The sequence below is a fragment of the Cervus elaphus genome, chromosome 9 (genome assembly GCF_910594005.1).
Source record: "Cervus elaphus chromosome 9, mCerEla1.1, whole genome shotgun sequence".
Taxonomy (NCBI): Eukaryota; Metazoa; Chordata; class Mammalia; order Artiodactyla; family Cervidae; genus Cervus; species Cervus elaphus.
In genome coordinates, this window is record NC_057823.1 from 41,330,962 (window position 1) to 41,357,469 (window position 26,508).

The 26,508-nt window shown below is 40.9% G+C and overlaps 1 protein-coding gene across 5 annotated transcripts; it reads right to left on the minus strand.

The window, feature by feature from the left end:
• Positions 1 to 486: 486 nt before the first annotated feature.
• ZNF354A (zinc finger protein 354A) lies at positions 487 to 25,226 on the minus strand. Of its 5 annotated transcripts, none has more exons than XM_043912459.1 (5): positions 25,046 to 25,226; positions 23,946 to 24,033; positions 19,724 to 19,850; positions 18,691 to 18,786; positions 487 to 2,619 (listed from the first exon to the last, which is right to left on the minus strand). In XM_043912459.1, exons 2-5 carry the CDS (start codon positions 23,976 to 23,978, stop codon positions 1,055 to 1,057), a joined length of 1,821 nt encoding a protein of 606 aa, XP_043768394.1. In that variant the 5' UTR covers positions 23,979 to 24,033; positions 25,046 to 25,226; the 3' UTR covers positions 487 to 1,054. The 5 variants fall into 5 exon arrangements, with proteins under 5 accessions (XP_043768394.1, XP_043768392.1, XP_043768393.1 ...); XM_043912457.1 differs by having other exon boundaries at positions 23,946 to 24,799; positions 25,046 to 25,211; XM_043912458.1 differs by lacking the exon at positions 25,046 to 25,226 and adding an exon at positions 24,614 to 25,039.
• Between the last annotated feature and the right edge of the window lie 1,282 nt (positions 25,227 to 26,508).

Below are 26,508 nucleotides of genomic sequence, written 5' to 3' on the forward strand. Positions count from 1 at the left end.
ATTGAAGTTTCCAGTGTGCAATACAGTACCTGCCCCAAGGCTAGGAGAAAAACAAACCACTGAGTTGTTCATAATTATTCCTTTTGTTTTCCTGAAATTGTTTTGATACTAAAAACACCAAGAAGGAAAAACATACTCTATTTCATGACGTGATCAATGTACCTTTCAACATTTTGGCATATATGCTAGATTCATTAAACTACTTTTGACAGGCCTTTCTGGTGTGATATTAGAATCTATATTATTAAATACATATATATTAAACATTTAATAACTTTCAATACTGTATTACTTTTTTTTTTCAATACTGTATTAAATACTTTAAATAGCTTTGAAAACTGCTCATTTTTCCATTTAATATCCCTAAGATTACAGCTCACAGTATTTAGCAAGTATACTTTCGTAATAAATTAATTCAGAGCAAAAAAAGAAAAAAAATTCTGAGTAGAAAATTTGAAATTTATAGCAATTACTAGAAGAACAAAAGAAGAAGAGAACAGACTTTTATTTCTATTTTTAAATGAAATCCATGCACAAAGTTTGACAGCAACTCAGGAAAAGGACTAACCCCAGAAATTGAGAGGTAGTTTACAGTTCATTTTTATCTTTTATTTGGTCCTTTTTTCTAAAAATGTATAATTTCTTTAACCACATCTGTTATATGCTATTACATATAATAGCATACATAACAATGTCAAGTTATTTAAAAAAGCATTAACATTTATTTCAATGGGAAATCCAGTGCACACCTCCCCTCATCACCCAGATGCTTGTAACAATTACATATGACAGGTAGTCTACACTGCTGTAGAGAGAACAATTAGTTTACAAATGCCCAAAGTCAATGTCTCCAGTCAGGGATTCTTCATTTTAGGTTATTACTACTGTCTGACAGGCTTCCTCAATATGCATTACATAGGTTTGTCCTTAGGATTTATTATCTGATGAGGACTAAACTATAGAAAGGCTTTTCATATCCATTACATTTATTACATCACTCTCATGTATTCTGGTGAGCTTTGGTTTCAGAACTTCACACATGCATATCTACTTCCTAGGGGTTCTCTTCAATATGAATTTTATAATGATTAGTAAGGGATGATCTGTGATTGAAAAGTTTCCCGCATGTATTACATTCATAGGGTTTCTCTCCAGTATGAATTCTCTGATGGGCAATACGTGATGAGCTTTGTCTAAAAGTTTTCCCACATGTATTACATTTGAAGGGTTTCTCTCCTGTATGAATCCGCCGATGCTGAATAAGAGCTGAACTTTGGCCAAAAGATATCCCACATTCTTCACATCGATATGGTTTCTCTCCTGTGTGAATTCTCTGATGATTACTAAGGGATGAGTTACATCTGAATGTTTTTCCACACTCATTGCATTTATAGGGTCTTTCTCCAGTGTGCATTCTCTGATGTTGAATGAGAGCTGAACTTTGTCTGAAGGCTTTCCCACACACTTTACATTTACATGGTTTCTCTCCAGTATGAATTCTTTCATGAATAATAAGTGTTGAGTGGGAACTTAAGGCTTTACCACATTCATTACAATTATAAAACTTCTCACCAGTATGAATTATTCGGTGTCTATTAAGTCGTGAAATAGAAGTGAAGCCTTTTCCACATTCATTACATCTGTAAGGCTTTTCTCCAGTGTGAATTCTTTCATGTTGAATAAGAGATGCACTCTGACTGAAGGCTCTCCCACACTCACTACATTTAAAAGGTTTCTCTCCTGTGTGAATTCTCTGATGATAACGAAGGGATGAGCTAGACTTAAAGGTATTACCACATTCATTACATAAGTAGGACTTTTTTCTGGAATGAATTCTCTGACATCCAGGAAGGGATGTACCGCAACTAGATGCCTTCCTACCTGGATTATATTTATAGGGGTTTTCTCCAGCATGGATTTTCTGATGTATAAAAAGGCCTGATCTTCTGCTGAAGGATTTACCACATTCTTTACATCTATAGGATTTCTCCACAGTATGTGTTCTTAAGTGTTTATAAAGGGAGGTACTGAGAGTGAAGGCTTTCCCACATTCTTTACATATATAGGGTTTCTCTCCAGTATGAGTTATTTGATGTTGAATAAGTGCTGAACTTTGGTTAAAGGCTTTTGAACAGTCTTTACATTTAAATAATTTCTCTCCACTGTGGTTTTTCTCATGTTTACGAAGGGATGAAGTATTAATGAAAGTTTTCTCACACATACTACATTTATAACGTTTCCCAGCTGTGTTGGTTTTTTGTTGATTAAATAAACTGAAATTTTGTTTGAAGCTCTTTTCTTGTATTTCACATTTTGTTGGGGTTTTTTCTCTTGGGATCACCTGTTGCCTAAAAAAGACTGACTTTGGGCTCAAATTTTGGCCAAATTGAGTATTTTTATGTTTCCTCTCTATAGTGAGGATTTTTTTGTGAGTGACTGAAACTATCTGTAAACTTTCTTTTTTCTCCTGCTTTTTCTCTAATCTGCCTTCATATCTGCAGGGTTTTTCTGATTTGAAGTCCCCGGGTCCACTCCTTTTGGATCTTTTCATTATCAGTTCCTGAAATGAGTGACCTTGTGTTTGAGTTGACTTTGTGGTTTTATAACTGTTCTTCCATCCTGGAGAGGAAAGAAAAAACTGAAAATGTTTCATGTGATACAGCATTTGGCTACTAAATGTATAGACTGAATATTTATGGTATTCAAATAAGGTCTCATTATTTGGCCAAAAGATAATAAGAAAAACTTAGGAGATTTAATTAAGCAGTACAGAGAAATAAGACAACACAAGCTGAGAACAAGAGAGTGGAGAAAAGATTAAACAAACCCATTTAAAGAGGGTGAGTGTAAGAGTGACCAGGAGAATCAGTTAATGGAAAAATGGAGAAGAAGGATTAAAAGAGGAACCATAAATTGAAAATGGCAGTCTGGGATGAGAGTCCAAAGCCCATGACAGAATTTTAAATTATCTTCTTGACATTTCTCTTATTTGTATAATCATTCATAATCTGGAAAGTCTTCATCCCTTTTCCCTCATGCCAAATTCCTTTGTATCATTCAGAATCCATTCAAAAGTTAACTGAGTGTTTCTAATTGTTTTGTAGAAAATAATAATATTTATTTTTAATTGGAGTATAACTGCTTTACAATAGTGTTGGCTTCTGCCATACAACAACATGAATCAGCCGTAAGTACCCACATGTCCCCTCCCTCTTGAACCTCCTCCCCAACTCCCACCCCATCCCACTCCTCTAGGTTGTCAGAGCACCAGGTTGAGCTCCCTGTGCCTACAGCAACTTCCCACTGGCTATTTTACACATGGTAATTTACATATGTTAATGCTACTCTCTCAATTTGTCCCACCTTCTCCTTCCCCTGCTGTGTCCAAAGTCTGTTCTCTATGTCTGCATCTCTCTTCTTGCCTTGACAATAGGTTCATTAGTATCATTTTTCTAGATTCCATATATATGCATTAATTATGAAATTTGTTTTTCCTTTCAGATTTACTTCATTCTGTATAATAGGCTCTAGGTTCATCCACCTCATAAGAACAAACTCAAATGCATTCCTTTTATGGCTGAGTAGTATTTCATTATGTATATGTACCACAACTTCTTTATCCATTCATCTGTCGATGGATATCTAGGTTGCTTCCATGTCCGAGCTATTGTAAATAGTGAACACAGGGGTACTGTGAGTTTACACAGTCCATTCCTCTTATTATAGGCACTCATCACAGTATTAAAAAACATATATATATATTCTACACATGTAATTACACCTATCTATCTACCTATATCTAAATATATTTCACTTTTCTTTTCTATCCTAAATATTCTTTGCAAGCAGACAGCATGCCCTTTTAACCTGAAGATCCTCCTAATGGCATCTGAATTATATACAAAATGTTTTACTAATCTTCCTCAACAATTTATATATAAATTTTTGAACAATGTCAAATACTTTCAATTACTTATATATTAATTTCACACACACACACACACACATGATTCAAACACTTGTAGCAGTTGCCTCCAGGACAGTACATTACACAAGTAATGAGGAGTCTCAGAGCCACTTCAAACAGGAAGGAATTAGATTAATCTACTGAGGTAACAACAGGTAGGCCTGAAACCAAAGGTTGCAAGATAGGAAAGTAACCTTGCTAATGCATCAAGCAAGAGAGGCTATGCAAGCAACATATAAAAGAGTCAAAGATCAAATATAAAAAAGGTAAAAAGGGCTAACATGATAACATGGTAAAGAACAGCATTAAGTTAAATAAATTTTAATTGGGTAAGGATGCAATTAATTGAATATTAAAATTTGCCAGGGGAACAAGTATACATATAGTTATTTATTTTCTCCTGAGTTACAGTAACCATTTTAAGGGTTCCTCTGCATCTTACTGTATTTTGACATTTCTACTTGACATTCATAATCTGTGTACAGATTGTCTCTGCTTGGTGAACATAATATATTTTGCTTTTGTCTTTTCTTCTACCAGAGTTAACTTCTCAGTTTCCTTCATGGGTAACTTCTTCTATTCCCCCTTTAAAAATTGCTTTCTCTAGAGTTTGGGATTTTTTCCCTTCACTCTACACATTCTCTTTGACTAATTTTATATGCACCCATCTTTACTATTTCTTTTCCTATTTTTCAAGGCACTGGTATTTGCCATGCAGGGCAAGTGAGAATAACACTCATTAAAAAAAAAAAAACTAAATATCAATAAATCATTCATTCAATTAGGGACCACATCTTCTGGAAAAGCACACAGTGTGTATTTAGTGTAATAGCTTCTTTTCACTTAGCCAATCACAAAATCTTTATGCTGTTTCAAAATCTCTCTCATCTTTCCTATTTACTGTTACGGAAAGAGGAGGTTTTTTGTTTTTTTGTTTTTTTTAAAATTTTCTGTTAATACCTTCCAAGTTCCTTGTCCATCTAAATCTCACTAAATGATCAACTTACAATAACATTATTTGGGTAGAAGAGTGGGAGGCAGTCATAAAACTGGAGTACTTTCCCTGTGAACACCAGTCATTGGTTGCAGGCTACATGTGCCGGGAAAAAGAAAGATTCCAAAATTGTGGATTGTCAGTTATAATGTAAAGTTAGAGATCCTGCCTTCGCTAGAGACCTATACCTTTATGTAGGCCTGTATGTAAAGACTGCTGTTTTATGACCGACAAGTTTACTAGAGCTCTTGAGCACTGAACTCGGGTACCTAAATGGTACTCTGCTTCTCACGCTTTAATGTTCTACCATAGTCTCCTAATTCTGGTGGCTCAGTGGTAAAGAGTCCGCCTGCTAATACAGGAGATGTGGGTTCGATCCCTGGGTTGGGAAGATCCTCTGGAGGAAATGGCAACCTACTTCAGTATTTTTGCCTGGGAAATCCCTTGGACAGAGGATCCTGACAGGCTACAGTCCATGGGGTTGCAAAAGAGTTGGACACAATTGGTCAACTTAACAACAACTATCACCACCTCTAGACTTCAGTCAGTTCAGTCGCTCAGTCGTGTCCAACTCTGTGTGATTCTGTGGACTGCAGCACACCAGGCTTCCCTGTCCATCACCAACTCCTGGAGCTTGCTCAAACTCATGTCCATTGAGTTGGTGATGCCATTCACCCGTCTCATCCTCTGTTGTCCCCTTCTCCTCCTGCCTTCAATCTTCCCCAGCATCAGGGTCTTTTCTAATGAGTCAGTTCTTCCCATCAGGTGGCCAAAGTATTGGAGTTTCAGCTTCCGCATCAGTCCTTCCAATGAACACCCAGGACTGATCTCCTTTAGGATGGACTGGTTGGATCTCCTTGCAGTCCAAGGGACTCTCAAGAGTCTTCTCCAACACCACAGTTCAAAAGCATCAATTCTTCAGGGCTCAGCTTTCTTTAGAGTCCAACTCTCACATCCATACATGACTATTAGAAAAACCATAGCTTTGACTAGACAAACCTTTGTCAGCAAAGGTCTCTGCTTTTTAATATGCTGTCTAGGTTGGTCACAGCTTTTCTTCGAAGAAGCAAGCATCTTTTAATTTCATGGCTGCAGTCACCATCTGCAGTGATTTTCAGTTCAGTTCAGTTCAGTTCAGTCACTCAGTCGTGTCCAACTCTTTGTGACCCCATGAATCGCAGCACGCCAGGCCTCCCTGTCCATCACCAACTCCCGGAGTTTACTCAAACTCATGTCCATCGAGTCGGTGATGCCATCCAGCCATCTCATCCTCTGTCGTCCCCTTCTCCTCCTGCAGTGATTTTGGAGCCCCCCAAAATGAAGTCTCTCACCGTTTCCATTGTTTCCCCATCTATTTGCCATGAAGTGATGGGACTGGATGCCATGATCTTGGTTTTTAGAATGCTGAGTTTTAAGCCAACTTTTTCATTCTCCTCTTTCACTTTCATTCTTCTTCTCTTTCTGCCATAAGGGTGGTGTCATCTGTGTATCTGAGGTTATTGATATTTCTCCTGGCAATCTTGACTCGAGCTTGTGCTTCATCCAGCCCAGCATTTCACATGATGTACTCTGCATATAAGTTAAATCAGCAGGGTGACAATATACAGCCTTGACGTACTCCTTTCCCAATTTGGAACCAGTTCATTGTTCCATGTCTGGTACTGTTGCTTCTTGACCTGCATACAGATTTCTCAGGAGGCAGGTAAGGTGATCTGGTATGCCCATCTCTTGAAGAACTTTCCACAGTTTGTTGTGATCCACACAGTCAAAGGCTTTGATGTAGTAAATAAAGCAGAAATAGATGTTTTTCTGGAACTCTCTTGCTTTTTCGATGAGCCACCTGATGTTGACAATTTGATCTCTTGTTCCTCTGCCTTTTCTAAAATCCAGCTTGAACATCTGGAAGCTCATGGTTCACATACTGTTGAAGTCTGGCTTGGAGAATTTTGAGCATTACTTTGCTGGCGTGTGAGATGAGTGTAATTGTGTGGTAGTGTGAACATTCTTTGGCAATGCTGTTCATAGGGACTGGAATGAAAACTGACCTTTTCCAGTCCTGTGGCCACTGCTGAGTTTTCTACATTTGCTGGCATATTGAGTGCAGCACTTTCACAGCATCATCTTTTAGGATTTGAAATAGCTCAGTTGAGATTCCATCACATCCAGTAGCTTTGTTTGTAGTGATGCTTCCTAAGGCCCACTTGAATTCTCATTCCAGGATGTCTGGCTCTAGGTGAGTGATTATAGCATCATGGTTATCTGGTTCATGAAGATTTTTTTGTATAGTCTTGCTCTCTGCCAATTCAGTCTCCACACTGTAACAGACTAATCTTTCTAAAATTCTCATTTTACCATGCTGCAAACTTAAGATTGTCCAACTTATCTTCAACTTATAAGGTATAGAGTACTTAACAGGGTGAACAAAGTATGTGATGATCTAACCTTTGTTCAGCTTGGAACTCATCTCCTTTCCCTGGCTTCCTGCCAGGTATGCTGAACTATATGCAATTTCCAGAGCCCTACATTTTTGTTTTTGTGTGTGTGTGTGTTATCTTTGCATATGCTGCAGACATCCTTTCCATTCCCAAATACTTAAGTGCCTACTAGGGGCCAGGTAAAGTTCTAGGGAATGTAGAGAATGTGATGACTAAGAATTTCAGTCTTTAAGGAGCTTTTACCTTGGTTTTGTGTTTGTGTGTGTGTGTGTGTGCATGGGAAGGTGTAACAAATAATAAGTAAATAAATAACAACCATATGGATGTGTGAAGCAAGAGCTTCCTAGGTGAAGGAAACAGCAAATATCAAAGTGTGGTGACTTCTGAGATACAGCAAAGAGGCTGTGTGGCTACTAGAGTGCATTGAGCAAGAGAGAAAATGGTAAATAATATTGAAGCAATAGGTAGAGGCAAGTCATATAAGGCCTAACAGGTCATGTAAGGACTCTGGAATTTTATTCTGTGTATGCTGGGAAGTCACAGGCAATTACATCCTCACTCAAGTTGGCTACTGTGTAGAGAACAGTGTTGACACACAAGTAGAAGCAGGAAACAGGGAAGATTATGAGGTTCCTGTAGTTAAGTAGGTGAGAAAGAAGGTAGAAGTATATGGTGACTGCATTCTTATCACCTATTAACAGAACTGGAATTGCTAGTGGACTGTGTTTGTTGAGAACTAAAAACTTAACCCTGATTGTGCCAAGATGGAGACTTTTCATGGAACTACTTTTCATGGAACAGGAATAAAGCCCCACTGGAGTGCACAGAAACACTGGGAGAAACATCAAGTATAGAAATGCTTTTGAAAAGTTTTGTTTAAAGGAGAATAGAGAAACAGGATTTGGGCAGTTTTAATTTTTTAATGGAAGTAATTACAGCTACAAGGTTCCATACCAATAACGGGAAACTCATTTCACTCTACTTCAAGTGCCAATAGCGTAGTCCAAAATTCATGTTGCGTGTTGAAGGGGACATGAGTCCCGGATTGTGGACATCCTAACTCTTCCCTGTGATCTGTTTAAAGTTTCTGGTAAGTCCACAGAGGTGTCTCCATAAGTGCAGTTCAACTTTTGCTCTTCTCAGAATCAAGCCTGAGCCTGAGTTATGTCATAAACAAGGCTATAACTTCAGTCAGAAGTTTAGAGACCAGGTGATTTTGTCAATGACTACCACCCCAACTAAAACCTGTCGTTAGGTCTAGATTCTCTTCTCTCGGTGCTTATGAATCTCTGTGAGTCTCTCTTCAATCTTCTCTTCCCACGTGATTTCATCCACTCCCATACCTCCGATGTCAATGACTATACTAACTCTTAAAACACTTTAGAGAGTTATTTCCAGTTGCCTGCTAGATTTTCCATTTGTGTATTTTTCTTCAAATTCAGTTTGTCCAAATCTGAAACCAGTACATTTCTTTCAAACTTTTCTTTCTGTGTTTCCTAGCTCTGAATTATATCATAACCTCCTCAGCTCCTTTGCCATAAATTCTTAGTTTGATCTCAGAACCTTCTCTCTCCTGCATTCCATGTCTAGTCAGTCATCAAATTCCCTTAAATTGTATCACTAAGATGTTTCTAACAACCATCATTAATACATCCAAGTTCGGGACCTTCTTACTCTATAGTGACTATTGCTATTGACCTTCAATTTAATCCTTTGATCTGTTTCTCACCTTTCCAATATTACTTCCTACCAAATTTAACCTTCTTTCTATACAGAACTCTTATTTCAAAAAGCATTGATTGTACTGTATTTAACTCATTCTTCAAATATTTAAAAGGCACCTACAATATGTTAGGCTCTATCCTAGTTACATGATCCACAAGACATTCCAGATCTGGTAATGAAAAGAAACAGTTAACTTCTTTAAGGAGTTCACTGTTTTGCATTAGAGAGAAAAAAGGAGTAGGCAATCACATTGCAATGTGATAATTTATACAACAAAAACACAAGACAGAAATGGATACAAATGTGGGCTTAGAACAGCATCCAAACTACCCTCAGATAGTAGTGAGCGCAAGGAGGGAAGGCATACAGGTGTGGTCAAAAGTTTGGGGAAGAAATGTCTAAAATGGGATTTTAAAGGCTTAGCCATAGATTAGATGGATAGGGTAGTGTGAAGACTAAAGGCAGCATTAAAATCTTTGAACCCAAGTCAACTTTTCAGACCTATATCCTTTCCCGCCTTATTCTACAGGTGGTCAGATTCAAAATTATTCCTATAAAAATGTCACATGCATTTGCAGTCTCAAGACTTTCCACAGTCAGAGAACTGAGGGAGCTATTTGCTGAGAATTATACATAACACCACAATGGGGATAGAACTACACACCTGAAAATGTATTCCATAATGATTATATGTTGATGAAAAAGAGAAATGCTGTTTTAAAAATTTTGTGTTTGTAATTCTAATTTTTAAAGCTTCGTATTACAGAAAATGTTTAACATGTACAAAAGTAGAGTGAGTTGTACAATGAATGGCCAAGCCAGCATCAACAATTACTAATGCTGTTACATTTATTACCTTGTTATGGGTTGAATTGTATCACCAAAAAGATGTGTTGAAGTCCTAATTCCCAGTAACTCAGAATATGACCTTATTTGGTAATAGTAACTTCACAGATTCAATCAAGTTAAGATGAGGTGATTACGGTGGGATCTAACATGACTGGTGTCTTTATAATAGGGAAATCTGGACACAGGCAAGCACACAAAGATCATGTCAAGATACCCCTGGGAACACCAAATAACAACAGAAGCATAGACTGGAGTGATGCAGCTGTAACCCAAGGAACAAGGACTGCTCGTCACCACGAGAAGGTAGGGAGAGGCAAGGAAGAACCCTATCTGGAGTTTCAGAGAAAGCATGGTCCCACGAAACTGTGAGACAATAAATTTCTTTGCTTAAAGCCACACAATTGTGGTACTTTGTTGGAACAGGCTGAGAAAGCCAAAAAGTTCACTCAGGTTTTTCTGTAAGATGTTATGGAAAAGCTCAAATGAACTTTTTGGCAAACCCAAAATAACTCCCTTATATCTCTTCCATTAGAGTATGCTAAAGTATGCTAATGCCCTATTATATCATTTTATCAATATTTCAGAACACATTTATCAAATATAAAATTCCACTTGTAAACACAACCACATACTTTTACTATATCCACCAAAATCAACATAATTGTTTGAACTTATTTTTGCCTGTAAGATAGTAAATGTTCCTCACTCAGTTCCAATGTGCTTCTCAGGGATGGTTAAAACATCAATAAGCAATTCTTGGATACCAACTGGGTGTCCTACAATCCAACTCTAACATTATCTGTAATACCTAGTATGCATGCTTAGTCATATCCAACTCTTTGTGACCCCATGGGCCATAGCCCACCAGGCTCCTCTGTCCATGGAATTTCCCAGGCAGGAATACTGGAGTGAGTTGACATTTTCTACTAAAAACTAGAGATAGTATCACATCCCACAGGTTATGGGCTCAGTTCTATAAGACTTCCCCCTGCCTCGTTTAGACATCTGTCACAAGCCCAGGTTATCATCTATACTTCTGATCAATTGGCTACAAATCAAAAGTTCCCATGACCCCCTTCTTAGGTTTGATTAATTTGCTATAGTGGCTCATAACTCACTTTTGCTTACTAGATCACCAGTTAATTATAAGAGGATATACCTTGAGAAAAACCAGATGGAACAGATGTACAGGGCAATGTATGGGGAAAGGGCATGAAATTTCTAGGCCCTCCCCAAGTGAATCACTCTCCCCAAATCTCCACATGTTCAGAAACTCAGGAGCTTTCTGAATCTGTCCTTTTGAGGTTTTATGGAGGCTTTATTACATGGGCATGATTAATTAAATCATTGGCCACTGGCAACCAGTTCAACCTCTAGGCCCCCTCCCCTCCCTGGTGTGGTATTAAAAGTTTCAACCCTTTCATCACATGACTGGTCCTGGAAACCAAATCCCATTGTAAGGCAGGGTCCAAGAGAAACATCATTAACATAACAAAGACACCTTTGGGGCTCTCATCACCTAGGATTTCCCAGGGTTTTTTTTTTTTTTTTAATTTTGAGACAGATGGCATTCCTATTGAACTTTTATTAAAAATTAAGTCAGAATTGAAAACAAGATTATTTTTACAGGTACCATCTGGACCCAACAGATATTAAGCTTGATTTATTTTGAAGGACATCGTAACAGAAACTACAAAGCTCCCTACCAGGAATACAGTCGACACAATTGGGACCACACCAAGAGACCATCCGCTTGCCTCTTTTCTTCCCACATCCCATGTTATTTAGCAACAAAAAGCCTCAAGAACAAAAAAGCTAAGGTGTGTCATAGAATAACTTATAGACCATTTTTTTTTAAAAAATTGTTTATTTTTTTCATTTATTTATATTAGTTGGAGGCTAATTACTTTACAAGATTGTAGTGGTTTTTGCCATACATTGATATGAATCAGCCATGGATTTTAAGAACTGTACTCAGGAGGATCAGGGGTAAAGAATCCTCCTGACAATGCAGAAGACACAGGTTTGATCCCTGGGTCAGGAAGATCCCCTGGAGTAGGAAAAGGCAACCCACTCTAGTATTCTTGCCTGGAAAATTCCATGGATAGAGGAGTATGGTGTGCTGCAGTCCATGGGGTTTTGGACACAACTGAGCACTCATGCACCAAATATATATTTTTTATTATAAATCATAATATTGATCTAAACCACTAAGGATCTTTATTTAAACTGCTGTGATTTAAAGGCAATTGAGATAATTCTTTTCTATGTGACTAAGCCAACAATATGATATACTATTAGGGTCATTTGTTTCATTTTGCTTTCAATATTTATGGAACACTTTTCCAGTTTTATTTAATTCTATCCTTATTCTCTTAATCTGGAGAGGGCAATGGCATCCCACTCCAGTACTCTTGCCTGGAAAATCCCATTGACGGAGCAGCCCAGTAGGCTGCAGTCCATGGGGTCGCTAAGAGTCGGACACGACTGAGCGACTTCACTTTCACTTTTCACTTTCATGCATTGGAGAAGGAAATGGCAAACCACTCCAGTGTTTTTGCCTGGAGAATCCCAGGGACAGGGGAGCCTGGTGGGCTGCCGTCTATGGGGTCACACAGAGTCGGACACGACTGAAGTGACTTAGCAGCAGCAGCAGCATTCTCTTAATCCTTTTTGTTTTTCTTCTTTCACCTTACAGGTAACCTTTTCTATTGATATGTGTGTGCATCCTAAGTAACTTCAGTCATGTCTGACTTGTTGCAACCCTATGAACTGTAGCTCGCCAGGCTCCTTGGTCCATAGGATTTTCCAGGCAAGATACTGGAGTGGGTTGCCATGCCTTCCTCCAGGGGATCTTCCCAACCCATTGGCAGCTGGGTTCTTTATTGATCTGCTTTCATTTTTTTTTTTTTTTGGCTTTTCTTTTTTTTTTTTTAAATACAAGCAAATACACACTTTTTCTTTTTTGGTATCTCCTCTTTTCTTTGCTATCTGCACTTTTCCTTGCTTAGTAATATTATCATCTCACAATGGAATTTACAGAGATCTCCCCTCATTCCTTTTTACAGTTGCAAAGAATTTCTTGGTGAGAATGTACCCAGTTTATTAAAGCAGATTTCTCTGATGGACAGTTGGATTAACTGGGTTAACATTACACAAAGCCACATACAATCCAAAACCACCTCTTCTGCCTGGAAGAGAGTCAGCTGAAGACCACAGAACTATTCCTTAAGTGAGAAAGCTCTCTATGAAATGACATGCACAGAGCTTCAATATATACCAAGTGAAACGGGTAGAATAACGTATGCTGTATAATATAATTGGAGTGGACAAAGGAAAAAAAGAAATATGTATTTATATTTGCAAATAAGAGCTCTGCCAGCTGCTGCTGCTGCCTTCTCATCACATCTCACCTTCTACAGTATCCCACATGTGTTCATTTCCTCATGCACCTCTCACGGGCTCATTTTTGGCTTCTATTCTTACCACCACTCTCTTTAAGGCAACGATGACCTCCATGTGATAAAACCAAGATGTGCTCTTCAGTCCTCGCCTAACTTACATTTTAGCAGCATCCAATAGTGACTCCTCCTTTTCATTGAGAAGTTCTTTGCCTAAGCTACAGTAAGCAGCTGCTGGAGTTCTCTGCCTGAGCTCGCCTCCACATTCTTCTCATGGTCCACCAGCCTCAATTTCCTTTGCAGCTTTTCAGTCTCCTTTGTGCACTCCTTCTCCTCTACCTGATCTTTAATCCTTGGAGTTCTGCAGGGTTCAGTCCTAGGCCCCCAATTCTTTCCACTCGGTACCCTTTCCACAGGCCAGGTTCATCTACAAACATTCTAGGCAAGACTTCGCTACTCTCCATACCTAATTATACAACTTCCAACTCAAAACAGCAATTAGATGTCTCAAAGACAGCTCAAATTCAACATGCCTAAAACTGAATTTATGACTATTCCCTCCCTCCAACCTGTATAACCTATAAATGGCACCAGTTCTGAATCAAAACTTTAAAAGGCACCCTTCATACTTCTCTCTCAGTTAATCGATTACCAAGGCTTGTTTCTTCTAACATCTAAGTAAGTCTCAAATTCATTTAATTTTCCCTACCCTACTGATACCGTCCTTTATAAGCCTTGACTTCAATGACACTAGTCTGTAGTACACTTTAGCATCCCTACAGGTTCATTTCTCTCTACCTAGCCATGAAACGCCAGAGTTTCTCTGGATTGAGTCCTGTCCTCTTTCTTGCTCTTGCTGTACCCTGAATCCACTCTACAGGTTAACTCAAACTCAAGCAATGCTTCAACTATCTTTTAGTGACAGAGTCTTCACATTTAATGCTCAGTTTATATTGTGAGGGATGGAACTCTAAACCTAACAGGCTATTTGACATCTTCACTTGAATAACTGGATCAACCAAAAGACAATTCAATTTAATTCATCTAAAACCATATTTATACTAACCCCCAAATCTGATCTCCTAGCACCACTATCTCAGTGAATGATATCATTGTCCATCTCAGAACAGGCCACAAACCAAGTGAAGCATCCTTGACAACTCCATCTCTTCTATCTTCTATATCTGATCCATCTCTAAGTCCTGCTGCTTTCATCTGCCAAATACCTCTGAAATTGGTTCCCTTTTTTCTAGCTCTGTCACCACTACCTGACCAAGTCACTCATGCATTCACTAACTGGAAGCTCACTCTAACCAAGCACTACTTTAGGTACTGAGGAGGTGGGAACAAATAAACAGACAATCCAGCATAAGGGAACTTACAATCCAGAGTAAGAGCAGATAATAAATAAATATGTACTATTTTGCAGTGACGAGTACTCAGAGAAAATAAAGCATGGTGAAGGAATAAAGAATGTGGAGGACAAAAGACCATGTCCAGATGAGCTGTGACTAATTGATAAAGTGCCAACTGAGCAGAAACCTGTATAGTGCAAGGAAGTGAGTCATATGGGCTCCTGGCTGCCAGGAAGAAAAATGGTCCAGGAGAGGAAAAAGCAAGTGCAGAGGCCCTGCGGTGGGAGCCTATTTGGCCTGCCTGACAAACTATAAGGAGACCAGGGTGATTAGAGTTCTCCAATAAAGGGCAGAGAGGAAAGAGATGAAGGTGAAAAGGTAGCCAGAACCAGACCACAAAGGCCTCTGAGGGCCATGCTGGGGGCTTTATATTGTGTTCCATGTGGCAGAAGCCACTAGAGGCTTTGGGCATCAGAGTGAGATAACCTGATCTACATTTTAAATAGACCATTCTAGCAGCTACAAGGAAAAAAAGATGTTGGTGGCAGGAGGGGAAGGCAGGGGGAAAGAACAAGACTAACTTAAACATGTTAAACACATTTCACCTTGTAAGAAATCTGCTGTTTAAAACTACTGCATGCTATTTCATTAGATTGCTGGTATATCCCCTACAGCACTTCTCTGCAAATTAGAAAAAGATCCCTACTCTCTGTGCAGATGCAGCTCCAACAAATCTCAGCAAGTTGAAGGCAGCCCACAAGTGACTGCTCAGCTGACCATCCTGCCAGGTTCAGTCTGCCCTGAATTCTCGCATAAATACAACAAAGGAAGAGAGAAAGACAAAGAAAAGCACTTTCTCACTGGAGGGAATTGTTTACCCAAATCATCATTGGGTTTTTAAATTTTTGAATTAAAGAATGTTTTTACATTGGGTGTAAACCAAACTCATGAGATGTTCAAGTTGATTTAATCACATTATTCCTGGTTTATATATATATATTTATAAACGATATGCATGCCATATAAACCACTGCATGCTAAAGCAACAATCTAATGAGACTGCTCCCTGAAAGGAAAGCTATGACAAACCTAGAAAACAGAGATATCTTTCCCCAAAAGAGCCCATATAGTCAAAGCTACGGTTTTTCCAGTAGTCATGTATGGATGTGAAAGTTGGACCATAAAGAAGGCTGAGCACCAAAGAATTAATGCTTTCAAACTGTGGTGTTGGAGAAAACTCTTCAGAGTCCCTTGGACTGCAAGGAGATCAAACTAGTCAATCCTAAAGTAAATCAACCCTGAATATTCACTGGAAGGATTGATGCTGAAGCTGAAGCTCCAATACTTTGGCCACCTGATGCAAAGAGCTGACTCAATGGAAAAGACCCTGATGCTGAGAAAGACTGCAGGGATAGGAGAAGGGGGTGGCAGAGGATGAGACGGTTGGATGGCATCACTGATTCAATGGACATGAGTTTGAGGAAACTCTGGGAGATAGTGGAGGACAGAGGAGCCTGGTATGCTGCAGACCATGAAGTCACAGAGAGTCAGACACGACTGAGCAACTGAACAATTATATACATATACACACATATAATATACATAATATTCCAGAAAACTGATTATAGACTTTGGACTCATTTCTTAAGTACGAGACTCAGATGAGTTGTGTACCTTTTGAGCCATTCCCTCCTATCTCTCAATATAAAACATATGGATCTAGGGATGACAGTTTGTTTTCCCTTTTTGTTTGTTTTTCCTATTTGTGAGTAGTTTTGAAGTGGAAATAATATTTTAAAAAACATATTTGGAGGCAATTAAAGATCCTAGGAGTCCTACCTTGGAAGCATAAGCTTTTCTGTCACTGGTTGTTTAAAGGGTTGGTTTTTGGCTCTGGTCTAGAGTTAATAATCGAAGTGCTTCCAAGAACATCCAGGTCCTTCACCTGAGCACACTGGGAAGTGAGTTCCTCTTGGAATGAAATTGTTCCGAGGGTAGTTTAGCCCAGGAAGATGGGGGATTCGCCAGGGGTGCAGGAGGACACAGCGCATGCCAGCACCCCCAGGACACCCCGTCTGACTGTCACCTTCGACCAAAGAGAGGAAGTTCACTGCGTCAAGAGAAATGCACACGCTGGTTGGCTCTGACGTCTTTACTTCCTCCAGACACCCAGCGTTTTCCTTCAATTTCCCAAACCTGAGAAGGACGCCACATCTCTGCTAGGTGGCCTTGGGGTCTCTCTGGACAGCTCTGGACTCCAGTCATACTTTCTATTCAGTTTAATCCAACTAATACTTCACTCAGGAAGGGGGACTCATGGATCAGAGTCTCCTGAGGTGAAGGGAAAGGGAACAATTCTTCCTTTTCTTCCTCTGACCTTTCATGCCAGACTCAGCCCATACCTGACAGAGGGACTGACATTCTTCCTAACTCTCCACTGGTTTCTCGCTGCCTGAGTTCTCTGTTTACTCTGTGGTGGTCTCCAGAAATTCCGACAAAATTAGTGTATTTCTCCCAAATGACAGTTAAAAAATATAAACAAAGAAAAAGTGTGGTCTCCACCTCAAAAGATCTCACCTTGTATGATCTCACCTTAGGAAGAAAGCATTCTCCTAAAGGTGTGTGGGCTTTAGGGATGGATATGGCCTGTCCTGCAGTCCATCTGCTGGTGACTTCTTCTCAGGCTCAATCACAGATTCTTCCCTCTTAATCCATCTCATAAACACTGAGGGTTCCTGGGACTCTTGTCTGCTCCTCTATTCCTTTATCTGCTCAGCTCAAGGCTTCAAATGCCACCTTTGCACTGACGCCTCCCTGACCTCCCTGTTCAGTTCCAACCCATAAATTCTTCTACAGCTGTTTACGGGTAGCCTGTACCCATATTTTGCTCACATCTCAAGTGAAACCCATCCCACACCAAACTTGTCCTATATCTTTAAAAAAAGGGGCCCCTATTTTTTCCTTCCGAACCCACTGCATGTGCCTTCTAGGTAATGTCTTGCTTACATTATGCAATAATCTCCAGAAGGTTCCCACCTCTAGTTTCTCCTCACTTGAAATCTAAGCCCAACAATGTTTTTGAAGTGACTATTCTTATTAAATTCAAATTACAAAATAAGGACTTAATTAATACATTCTCTGTGAAAACTTTAATTATATTACATGTAAATAAAGTCACTTTTCATCATGCCCATTCTCAATCCTAATCCAAATGGAACTGGTTACCAGGTTAGGTGTCCCCTGACTTTTCTCTCAGGACTTACACACCTAGTATGCATACCAACAAACATACATGTAAGTTTCTCTAGACATAAATGGTGACATGTCATAATCGTGCTCCACAATTTGCTTTTTAGTCCCTTACATGCCTTGGAGCTCTGCCTCCACCAGTGCTCCTTCTTTATGACTGTGGTGTTGTCAGTGTAGGTGTGCTTGGCTTCTTTAGGTATGATTTTACTGAAGGTTATCTATAGTATCTCAGACTGAGGCCATGTTTTCTAGAATATCAAGGACCATATAATTCTTCAGTTTAAAATCCTTGAGTTTTTTCCAGTCAACCATGGACAGCTCCCATCCCTAAGAACTGAACCAAAGCGCTTCATAGTGTGACCCCCACCTGGCTTTCTAATCTATTTCCTTCCTCATCTCTTTCTTTTCCCATGACCCTGGGCTTCGGTCAGAATGAATCTGCTGCAGTTCCTTCAATACACTAAGCTTGCTGAATGAATACTTGAAAATGCAGCTCTCCTCTGAACCAACAGGAAAGAGTAAGAAAAAAGATCCTGAGAGAGTCACCTGTGAAGTATCAGAGAAAAAGAGGAAGCTTGCAAATGGGGGCCTTAGCATCCCTTCTCTACCACTTCTTGAGCACTGAGAAGCCAGAAAAACTTCCCTGACCAACATCTTCGTCACACACCCACTCATTTACCAGACTGCTGCCTGCAGAGATTCCCCACCCACTCACCTAGAGAGGTGCCTCCAGGGCTTTCTTTCTCTACCTTCCAGGGATCTTCTCCTTGCTGCAACAGGGAGATCACTTTGGGTTTGGGAAATAGGAGTCCTGCTCATAGAGCAAAAAAAGAAAACAGAAAGACTTGATTTTGCCTTGACGCAAAAAAGAATCTGAAATCTGAGTAGAAAACTCAAAGGATGATACAAAGAACTTCTGTGGGGTGCTTAAATTGTGACCCCATGATGTGAGGGGGTATGTTAGGGTAAAGGCAAGGGACAATGCAACATTTAGTTGTATGTCAGTGAGGCGTGATAAATGTGCAGCCTTGATTAATACGGAAAAACAGTTTCCTATACAAGAGGGAATATGCATACACTGTTAAATGCATGTTACATATACAGACTAAATTAACATTTGTAACAGGCATCTATGCAAAGGATTATGTATCAAGAAGCTTGTTTAAAATGAGAAAACACTATCTGACCCCTTTGAAAGATGGCAGCAATCAGCAAACTATGGGTCTCATATGCCAAGTCTAGACTACCATCTGTTTATGTATGGTTCTTGAGCAAAGAACGGTTGAAAAAAAAAAAGAGTATGTTACAGAGACCATATATGGCCCACAAAACCTAAAATACTTACTCCTTGGCCCTTTAAAGAAAAAGTTTGCTGACCCCCGTAAAAGATAATTGAGAAAAGCAAGTGTTGGGTCAAAGAAGAGGGTTGAGGGATGCTCTGTTAAGAGATGAGCAAACACATCATAGCTCAGTCTTAGAGGGAAAATGAGGGAAGTGCCTATAATGAGGGAATTTCTAATGTGCAGCTCTGTAGACTGTCCCATCCATGGGGCAATTCCATGCCTATGAGGGGGAAAAAGTTTTTCTGATTTATTTATGGAGATCCAGTTTGTACAGTGCTAAGGCAAAAAGACAAAAAAAAAAAACTCAGATAAAGTTTTTAAATGACCCAGGGCTTTTATCCAGGGAATCAGGTACTGAGGTATCCAGATTTCTGAATTCTGTATCTACAGGGGAAATTTCCTTACCCAATGAGACAAGATTACTATAATTCTCCAGCATCACATCTTGGTACAAGTTTCTCTGAGGAGGAGCCAGCTTTCTCCACTCATCCCGTGTAAAGAGCACAGCCACATCTTCGAACGTCACTGACACCTGTAGAGACAAGCCATCCCAGCTCAGCCAGGACCACCCATCACACAGGGTGAAAAAGGTGGCAGTGGGTAGTAGATGCGCTACCATGAAATGCTTCTATACTATTCTGGGTTGTGAAACTTCCAGGTCATTTGTTCAATGAACAACTGACCTGTGACAAATATATACTGAGTAGCATGAAGTATGAACCAGGCCCTGTTAACCACTACAAAAGATGTGTGGAGGTATTAATGCCATTAGTGGGAGTGTTAATTAGAATAATCTTTCTGATGGCGATTTGATAACACACATTACAAGCTTTAAAATGTGCATATTCTTTAATGCTCCAATTACTGTATTTGTTTGATAATGAACAGTGGACAAAAATGTACATAAATGGATGTTTATCATCGTCCTACTAACAGCAAAGAAATGGAAACAGAAATAATCACTGAGAGGGATTAGTTTACATAACTTAAGGCGCTATATTTGTGCTCCCTGAAATTTGAAGACAGTAACAATGGAAAGTAAAACACCTATCATTTATCGAAAGCTTTTTTCAGGCCAAGTACTATTCTTAGAGCTTTATATTAATCTTTAGTGTAAATCTTTGTCTTCACAACAACCCTATGAAATTATCTCCCCTTTACACATGAGAAAGCAAAGGAGAAATTTATCCAAGTCACACAGCTGGTATGAAGGCAAAATCACTCCTCTTGTAAGTCTCTTTGACCCTTAACACAGTACTATTTCACTTTTGACACCAGATGTGGGGGGTTTTCCATACACCAGGCAATTGTGCAACACCTGCTGGTACTCAATTCTGACACTGAGGGTAGTGTCAGATCCACAGCTTAAAGGCTCAGTACCACAACACTGGCCCCCCTTCCATGTCAATCACAAGTCCAGGTTGTTACCCGTGTTTCTGAATGACTGGCTATAAACTGGAGGTTTCCACAGCCCTCTCCTAAGGTTTGATTAATTTGCCAGAGTGGCTCACAGAACTCAGGAAAACATTTACTTACTAGATTACTGGTTTATGATAAAAAGAATGTAACTCAGGAACTGGTAGATGAAAGAGATGTACAGGAAAGGGGTGCACTATGGATTTGCCATTCTCTCTGACTCGTTAAATGTTCACCAGCCTGGAAGAACTCTGAACCCTTTTGGATTTTTATGAGGGTTCATTACATAGGCATGATTGATTAAATAACTGACCATTAGCAACTGATTCAACTTTCATCTCTTAGGGTGGTGGTGGGTGGGTAACATGGGTATAGGGGGCAGGACTGAAAGCTCCAACCCTTTAATCAAGCTTCCCTGGCAACGAGTCCCCATCTTTAGGTGGGGTCCAAAAGTCACCAAATTAACTCTGGTGTGAATGAAAGGCCTTGTTATGAATAACAAAGCACATCCATTTTGCCTTCATTGCTCTGAAGTAATTTCAGGGATAAAAATCATTTATTACTAATCACTTAGAAAATCACAAGGGTTTGGGAAATTATGTGCCAGAAACAAGGACAAAGACCTAATATATACTTCATATTATAAGTCACAATATCACAGCTGGTCAGTGGTAGAGATAGAATTCCAATCCAGGGAACATCAAAGGCTTCATACTTAACCACTCTGCAAAACTTCCTCTCAAAGCCTACCTCACAGGGTTAAGAAATAAATGAGATAATCCATACAGTGAAGATAAACAGTAATGATGTAACACAACAATGTGAATGTTATTTAATGTCAATGAATTATATACTCAAAAATGGTTAAAGTGGTAAATTTAATCTTATGTATATATTATCACAATGAAAAACTAAAAGAGATTAGATCTGGTAGATAGTGCCTGAAGAACTATGGACGGAGGTTCATAACATTGTACAGGAGGGGGCGACTAAAACCATCCCCGAGAAAAAGAAATGCAAGAAGGCAAAGTGGTTGTCTGAGGAGGCCTTACAAATGTGAGAAAAGAAGAGAAGTGAAAGGCAAAGGAGAAAGCGAAAAATATACCCAGCTGAATGCAGAAGTCCAGAGAATAGCAAGGAGAGAAAAGAAAGTCTTCTTAAGTGAACAATGCAAAGAAAAGAAAAATACACACATATATACGTACATAAATAATAAATAAATAAAGGTATATAGAAAATTATTCTGAAGGCTGCATACCAAAGGAATGACCATTATTTTGTCCAGGGGATGCTGGCGTAAGAGTGATTTTACTTTCTTTTTTATATATGTATTTTTTATTTTCTGAATTTTTTAACATTAACATGCAGTGCCATATAATAAGATAATTTATTGGCACAGGGGAGGGATATAAGAAATGATCTCTGCCCTCAAAAGAAGTAACAATCCAATTGGTAGACAGGAAAAATGCATGAATAATTTGAGCAATGAAAGAAAAAAGTGTTGCTGGACAAGACTATATACCATTTCCTAGTTTAATCCTCATTTTAGAGATGAGGAACATAAGATCCAGGGCACATACTACTTTATCCATGGCAGAGACAAGACAGTAACTGAAGTTGTCTTTTAACCCAGCACTTGGTGGGTATATTCACTCTCTAGTCTTAAACGTCCTGTCACTGAATTTTATACACATGTCCACACAGGACTGATGTACATACAGCAGGTGAGGTCAGGGAGAAATGTCATATAGGACTCATACACAGGGACAGAGAAGATTTGGGGCAAGAGAGCAGCTTGGCTTTACTGGAATGGAATGTGAAAGCCTTAGAAGAAAGCAACCCAAATGTGCAAAGGCAGGTACTAGCCATAGCTGCAGAAGATCAACCACCACATTTCATGGGTTCAGAAAATATACAATATCCCATTGCAGACAGCTCTGGTAACTTGGGGGTTAGGCTTGCCCTGTGTTCTGAAAAGAGGTAAAAGAGGAATGACTGGACGATAACCAACATGAAAACTTAGAACCTGGGTTTGATTTCAGATTACCTGACTTTGTTGAGCCTCAGTGGCAACCCCGGTAATAACTTCTACTTTGCTATAACAGTGAGAATAAAGCTAAAGCCCTCGGCATATTCCCTAGTAACATTACCTATTATGGTTAGATGAGGATGAGTAAAAGACGAACACTGTACAGTCATTTCTATCTACCAACAATAATAGTATCATATATTATATTAATATCATTCAGCCGCCACAACCATCACATACTGAATATCTACTATGCGCCTGGCCCTGATCAAAACTTTTTCCACGCACTAATTCCCAGGATCCTCTCATCTATGCTAGGAGGTAGGCATGGATGTTTTCTTTACACAGGTGAAGAAACTGAGGCACATTAACAGCAACAGAGAAGATGGGCACAAACCTGGCCATCCGGCTCAAAAGAACCACTCAGTAATCACTGTATACCCTGCTCTCCACTACCAATATCCTATGGAACTCTCACTGCTGCTTCCTGAGGAGTCTTCTCTCTACTCTTGGAGTCAAGAGACTACTTCATCTACGTCCCCTCCCACATGGTTATCCTTTATTTGCACACTAGCTCAGCGGGATGGGGTCCCACTCTCACTTTCACAGCATAAAGATGAAAACGGCAGGTCAAGAGCAGTTTTCAAGGCAGTGATGGAAACAAGCTACATGATCCAGAAAGTTAAGAAGGAGAAAAAATGAAAAACTATGGACTGGGCAAAGCCTTGGAAAGTATCATGAGGATTCTCAGGGGTGGAAAGAAAAAGAAAAGCATTCTGGCCAAGGGTAGGGAGGGGGACATGAGTGAGCAAAGGCAGTATGTCAGGAAGGAACTCTGCCAAGGGTGTATGTTTGTTTGTTCTGACCCCAAGTGGTGTAAGACATGTGGTATCTTACTTCTCAAACCAGTAATCATACAGTAAGTTGAGGTTAATGACTAAAAGAGCACCTATTAGGGGTAAAAAAAAAAGAGAAACACTAGACATGGAGGGGGGAGGGTGGGGTGGGGAGCGGGAAGGCAAATATTCTCTACAGAACCCATCATCCACCAGTGTAAGAGTTCTTTCAAGAGAAAAGGACTTGAGCTCCAAATCCTGGCGAAAACTGTACTGGGTACAGAATTTTACTTTGAGGGTGAAAAACCCCACCTGTCCCTAAGACTTGAGAGGACAATGAACTCACCTGAGACCTTGCTTCCCTCTGTTCAGTAGCCATGTCTTCTTTCTGGGTAGTGTCCCCTGAGGATGGGTGAAGTCTCCAGAGGCCAGATCTGAGGGAAGACAAAGCGAGCCAGGAGGAAGCCCCTTCTGTTTTCCACCCCTCTGAATCAGCAGCTCTGAATCATTTACACTCCCTGAGAATGATGCCAAGTGCCCTCAGAGAAGGAAGTCAGAAGCAGCCAGGGGTAGACAGGACCAGACAGAAGGGCTGGGTCATCCTGTTCCAGGCCCAGCTCTTTCCCTGGCTCAGTGAAAAACGTCCTAGGATTCAGTCAGCAGCAGCAGCAGCAGCAACTCCTTGAGCCTCATTAAGTGCCAGGCACTACGTGCATTACTGAGCACGGTTGACACTGTCAGCCCCCATTTTATGGATCAGGAAACTGAGGGCAGAGTGGGAGCAACTTGCCCCAGTCCACACAGCCAGGGAGGCTGGCATCTGCTCTAAACTCCCTGCGTGCATATGTGACAACTTTTCTGCACTTCGAGTCTTCCCACCCAATTCGTCCTCCTCCTTGCAAGGAAACAATGTCCAGATTTTTAGAGAAAACTGCTTTGGAAAGGGAAAGTATCAGTTCTCCTATAGCGGAGGAGGCTGCTGTCTTGAGAAACGAGGTACAGACAACCAGAGACCTGGATTCCAGTCCTGATTCTGCCACTGGGGGAAGCCGGCGATTCACTTCTCAGGCAAAACAAGCCTGTCACTAGGGAGAGCAGCGGCGACGGTAGGGGAAGGAAATTATTTTCTCACGTTCACTGCCGGCCCAGAGCAATTCAAACGCCGGAAGGAGCCAGGCAGGTAGCGCGCTGGGAACCTATCTGGAGGAAGCAGAAGGATGGCTGAGCCCGGCCAAAAGGGAAGAAGTGTCCGACTTGTGGCGTTCAGGGCACGTCTGTGGGAGGCGGTGGCGTGAGGTGGACGGAGCCCGGATGCCCGGCCCTCGGCCCGCTGGCGCCCACAAAGGCCCAGCTCGCTCATGCTGGGCCTGTGTCTGGCGCCCCGACGCCGCATCCTCCCGAGGCCGGGTCTTCCCTCCCGCATCCCGCCGACCCTCCGCCGCTCACCTCACCGAGGCCTCTGGGGTTCCGTGGGCTGCAGGCGGGAGGCTCCGGAATTGCCACAGCCTGACAGCAGCTTCGGGTTTGGACTCGCCCGAGGTGCTGCCTGGGCCAACCTCAGGCCAGGCGGCTGCTCACGCCAGCTGCAGAAGCCAGGCACCCCAAGTAGGTACAGGAGGGGCGGGGCAGGGGCTGTCGCTATACCCCTCTGGGAAATGTAGTTCACGCGAGAACCCAAGGATGCTGGGACGTGTAGTTCGCTGCCCTTGTCTGCGAGGAGAGGCCCCGTTGAGCTCCTCACTCGCCCAGACCCAGACCCCTATTCGTCGTCGCGCTCTATGGGCTGCTGACTCCTGGGTTCCTTGTTCTTCTGAGAGGAAACGGACGTTCATCGAGGACAGTGTCTTGTAGCTCTGCATCTGTGTAAATGATAGTCAGGTCAAGTAGACCACCGCAAAGAACAAACCTATTTAATTAGCTGTAAGGGAATTAATGTCTAGGCTGCAGTTTCCATTGTTCTCCTGAGCAAGGAAGGTCCTCTTCTCTTTTAATTCTCTTCAAACAGCCCTCTTCCCAGTCACTAGAGGACTCTTAAAATTATGCAGTGCCCAATGGTGTTAAACTCTCTGGAGTTCCACAATCTAGGAATACTGAAATGAATCTTTTCTAGGAAGACTTCTTCCCTGATTACTGAAAGATCCTACATATGGGACTTCCCTGTCTTCAGTCATGTTTCTCTTAAAAACGGGGTTTACAGGTCTTAAGCAGGAGAAGGTGATGGCACCCCACTCCAGTACTCTTGCCTGGAAAATCCCATGGATGGAGGAGCCTGGTAGGCTGCAGTCCATGGGGTCCCTAAGAGTCGGACATGACTGAGCGACTTCACTTTCACTTTTCGCTTTCATGCATTGGAGAAGGAAATGGCAACCCACTCCAGTGTTCTTGCCTGGAGAATCCTAGGGACGGAGGAACCTGGTGGGCTGCCGTCTGTGCGGTTGCACAGAGTCGGACACAACTGAAGTGGCTTAGCAGCAGCAGCAGCAGGCCCTAAGCAGGCTCTGGAACCAGATACTTCAACAGTTTGGTAATGGTGGTAATTCAATAGTGCCTTCTCATCTAGTTGGGGCTTCCCTGATAGCTCAGTTGGTAAAGAATCCACCTGCAATTCAGGAGACCCTGGTTCAATTCCTAGGTCAGGAAGATCTACTGGAGAAGGGAATAGGCTACCCACTCCAGTATTCTTGGGCTTCTTTTGTGGCTCAGCTGGTAAAGAATCCGCCTGCAATGTGGGAAACCTGGATTTGATCCCCAGGTTGGGAAGATCCCCTGGAGAAGGGAAAGGCTACCCACTCCAGTATTCTGGCCTGGAGAATTCCATGGACTGTATAGTCCATGGGGTCATAAAGAGTCGGATATGACTGGGCAACTTTCACCTCACTTCACTTTTCATCTAGCCAACAAACTGTCGA

Coding starts and splice junctions, on each gene's coding strand:
- ZNF354A (XM_043912459.1), bottom strand. CDS start 23,978: ATGGCTACTGAACAGAGGGAAGCAAGGTCTCAG. Junction 19,851..23,945: donor AGAGGGAAGCAAGGTCTCAG/GTGAGTTCATTG, acceptor TTGTCTCTACAG/GTGTCAGTGACGTTCGAAGA. Junction 2,620..18,690: donor CCCTGGAGGCACCTCTCTAG/GTGAGTGGGTGG, acceptor TTTCCTCTCCAG/GATGGAAGAACAGTTATAAA.